The 4,053-nt window shown below is 37.4% G+C and overlaps 1 protein-coding gene across 1 annotated transcript; it reads left to right on the top strand.

Moving 5' to 3' along the window:
* Positions 1 to 144: 144 nt before the first annotated feature.
* On the top strand, positions 145 to 1,905 carry LOC116417756. Its single transcript, XM_031932667.1, has 2 exons — positions 145 to 1,563; positions 1,646 to 1,905. Exons 1-2 carry the CDS (start codon positions 1,397 to 1,399, stop codon positions 1,878 to 1,880), a joined length of 402 nt encoding a protein of 133 aa, XP_031788527.1. The 5' UTR covers positions 145 to 1,396; the 3' UTR covers positions 1,881 to 1,905.
* Positions 1,906 to 4,053: the final 2,148 nt, after the last annotated feature.

Below are 4,053 nucleotides of genomic sequence, written 5' to 3'. Positions count from 1 at the left end.
GTCATAATTTCGAACATTGACGCACGCTTTTTTGCGTTCTATATACTTTGGAAGAGGAATGTAAGAAGACCCTTTAATTGGAGAATATTTTTTCATGTTTATACACAAACTTATGATACTTTTAAGAGTCCAGCTTGAGTCCTTTTCTTGAAATTCTTCTAACTGTACAAGAATAGGCTCTTTGATATTGTCTTTAAACCATTCCTCTAAATTCGTTGACAAATATATCGTCGCACTTTCACTAGTAAAATATTTAATGTCCGTTGTTTCCTCACCACTTTTCTGCATAGAAAATTCGGCGATGTCAGAATTAACTTTCACTGCATTATACTCATCTAAGCAGCTCTTTACCTTATCATTAAAGAGCTTTTGTGCATCGTTTAAAAAACTTAGAATATCAACATGTTTTATATTCACTACCACACCACTTCTAATTCTATTCTGAAAAGCTGACTGCACATCTCGCCACTCTACTCTAGCTTCAGTTTTTTCCTCCGCTTGTAAACTACCTCCACACCGAAGGTTGTTCGAATTCAACTTGTATGCACGACAAATGTGTTAAACAAGTTTAACACTTTTGTTTTTCTTCTCGCGTTAAATTCGCTTTATCAATTTTATCGTTCAATTCCTTTATCGTAGAATTACACACGTCCAGCCAATGATAAATATCTTCATCGCTCATATCAGTTTTACTTTGTATGGTGTCACGAAGTAAGCCAACAAGACGTTCAAAAAAATCCATCGAATTCATCTTTACTTTTTACTGAAATATGACTAGAATATTACTCGTGAACTTGCACAAAACTATCACTTTACATCAAGGAAACGCAACTAACGAACTGTGATCGTTCAAGGTAGATGCTCCCGCTCTTAAATAGGGAGAGAAGGTATTCTCGCAAAGGACCAATGGTAGAGTCGAAGAGCTAGTAGATAAGATTAAGAGAAAGATTTTCTCGGGAAAGACCAATGGTGTGGACGAAGAGCTCATAGATAAGATAAGAACGAAGATTTTCTTGAGAGGGGATGCATTTTCTTTCTTGTCATCCAATCCAAAATCGACTTTTAAAATCCTAGATAAGCCAGAGGCGGAGTTATGTATTATAAAAACAGAGAGTAAGAGTCTAGCTCAGATCATTTCTTACTGAATAGCAAGATGACTAGCGTGATTGATAGAAGTTCAAGTGAATATAATGTATTGTTTAGAAATACAATATTGCAATGTCAAGAAGAAGAAAAAGTTTATCTCTGTGACATTCAAGGTTTTCAAAGAATTGCCGACGATACTTTTATTTTCAAGGAAATCAGTTTTCTCAATTTGATTAAAACTGCTTTACCGACTGCGTATCTCTTTAAACCTCCATTACCATGGGATGAACTAACAGAGGAATAAAAATGTATGACTCACTGGATTGAAAAGAGCCATCACGGCATAGAATGGGATTCTGGAGATATTCCGTATCACCGTCTTCATAAAATTTTAGAAATATGTACGCAAGGAGTCACAAAATTATTCATCAAAGGAAAGCAGAAAGCAGAATGGATAAAAAATTTATTGCCCGATTTGTAAGTTGCAAATATAATAAATTTATTTAAACTTTCACATTAAAAAAAAATCCCTCACACATTCTTCTATTTATTTTTTCAGATCAATCACAAACGTCGAAAATTTTGGCTGTCCATCGTTTGAAAAAATAATATGTGATAAGCAGTTCGTCTGCTTTAATCACGATCTCTGCATTAGAAGAGTGCCTATGTGTGCTGTTCGAAACGTTATTGCAATACGAACCTGGCTACTCGATTATTTAGATGATCGATTTAGTTTAGATACGGTGGATAATCAAAATTCAAAATGTATTTGCTTATACTGGAAATCAGCTTAACTAAATAAAAAATGATTTTAATAAATGAATGTTTTATTCCCTTATCAACCTTATATATATATATATATACATATATATATATATATATATATATATATATATATATATATCTATATTCGGCAACATACGTTGTTGCCACCTACTTGCACGCTGCTGTCAAGACGTGACAATGTGTCAGATGGCATAGGTAAATCCGTGCCCGCGTGAGTCGGCCGAGCCATGCCTTCTGCATGTCCGACGTTTCTAATTATAATAAACAGGACCCTTCTGGCCCTGGTTGTAACGCGCGATCAACGACAGTAAACATGCGTTATAATATACATTTCTAAAAGGAATAGTTTAAACAAGCAGGAAACACAAAATATTAGTGGAAAATTGTGTTTATTTATTTTTATTTTTTTACATTTATCTTATCAAAAATTTATTACAAAAATTTATTGAAAAATATCATTCAGATTTTTCGCATATTTGCTTTTTTATCGAACACAATAAGCGGATCGTTGAGCATTTCGTCTTGCAATATACGCAGTCATGCTCGTTGCTGTAGTGGCATCGGTTGATCTGCTTGATGCTGAAGTGGTATCGGCTGATCTGCATGATAGAGAGGCTGTGGTGATGGCTGCTGTCGCGGAGATGGTGGTGGTAGATCAGTCTTTTTTAAAGACAACGAAAGTTTTCTCCGTTCCTTCTTTTCTGCTGCAATAACAAACCAAAAAAAGACAAAAATTAATGTATATATTATCATAAAAAATGAAATGAAATGAATGAAAAAAAAAATTATCTTACCTGATTTTTCACTCTCTTGAGATGATGTGATTGTCATCCTTTTACTACCTATACCACTGATTGCTTCATCTGCAATTAAAGAAAAAATATGTATTATTATTTTTTGAAAAAATTAAAATTTTTTTTTTATAACTAACCATCAGATTTCCTCTTTCTTGAACTTTTGTCAGAACCGCATCCCGACCTGGATCCCGAGCTGGTGCTCGAGCCAGAACTCGAGCTTGAGCCTGTACCCGAGCTTGAGCCTGAACGCGAACTTGATCTCGACCTTGAAGATTGTGATAGCCTAATCCCCTTGGATGCTATTACGGATCGTAGGGGAGCTGTAAATGCTCAACAGCGCTAACAGATGTATTCGACGCTTGGCAATCAGCCCTCGTGCTTGCCATACTTATGTGGTGATCGCTTGGTACATAAGAGCGATCGCTTCTTACAGTTTTTGATGACGAGTGATGGCGATCACTTTTGGCTGCCGGCGGAGAGCGAGGGTCCCTGAGTGTCTTCCTAGCTGGTGCTGTGGCTGCGGCTTTGGCTGCGGATGCGGCTTCTGCTGCTTTGGCTTCTGCTGCGTCTTTAGCTGCGGATGCGACTTCTGCTGCGACTGCTGCTTGTTGCTGCGAGATTTGCTCCTGTCGAAGCTGCTGCTGATGGTGCATCTCTGACAAGGATGATATACTTTTAAACATCTGCTGCATCACACCAATCGACGGAAGTTGCTGCTGTTGTTGCGACTCTGGTGAGGTGACCGCACCCTCATTCAGCTGCTTCATCGCAGCAGTTAACTCGGCTGGTAGAGCTGAAGAATATAACAAAAAATAATTAAATTTAAAAAAAAATGTTACAAATAAAATCTAAACTAATGTAAAAAAATAACACTTACACTTTCTCAAAATGAAATCATCATTAATTCCATTCGATGTCCAGGACATCAACTGCCACGCCACATTAAAGAGATGGACAATTGTACTGTAGCCGTTGACCTTCTAAAAAGCTGCCTTCATGCTGTCGTTGATTCCTTCCATCTTCTCACACTTTGAATTGAAGAATGAACTTTAAAACGAAGAGTGAACTGACTGACGAAGCATGCATCAGGTCCTTAAATACGGTGGACAGCGAAGCTTCCCTTTCCACTTCAATTGCCAAAAGTCCTTCGATTTGCGAAAAATTTCCACATTCTTCTCATAGAACCTCCCTTAGACACTTCCCACCGGAAGTTTCAAAATCTCCTCCCTCTCAGCAAAATTTGACTATCCCTCAATCACTCGAGTACACACCTACGCTTTCTTGGAGAGAGAGAGAGAGAGAGAGAGAGAGAGAGAGAGAGAGAGAGAGAGAGAGAGAGAGAGAGAGAGAGCGATCATTGTTGACTGTCCATATCTTAAATTTT

This window comes from Nasonia vitripennis (assembly GCF_009193385.2).
Source record: "Nasonia vitripennis strain AsymCx chromosome 1 unlocalized genomic scaffold, Nvit_psr_1.1 chr1_random0007, whole genome shotgun sequence".
Taxonomy (NCBI): Eukaryota; Metazoa; Arthropoda; class Insecta; order Hymenoptera; family Pteromalidae; genus Nasonia; species Nasonia vitripennis.
The sequence above is the reverse complement of the archived record's forward strand: the minus strand, read 5'-3'. Positions and strand labels throughout refer to the sequence as shown.

What these genes read in the sequence shown, in the direction of transcription:
- LOC116417756 (XM_031932667.1), top strand. Translation starts at nt 1,397, where the DNA reads ATGACTCACTGGATTGAAAAGAGCCATCACGGCATAGAATGGGATTCT. An exon ending in AAAAATTTATTGCCCGATTT is followed by an intron (nt 1,564 to 1,645) that starts GTAAGTTGCAAA and finishes TTATTTTTTCAG; the next exon opens with ATCAATCACAAACGTCGAAA.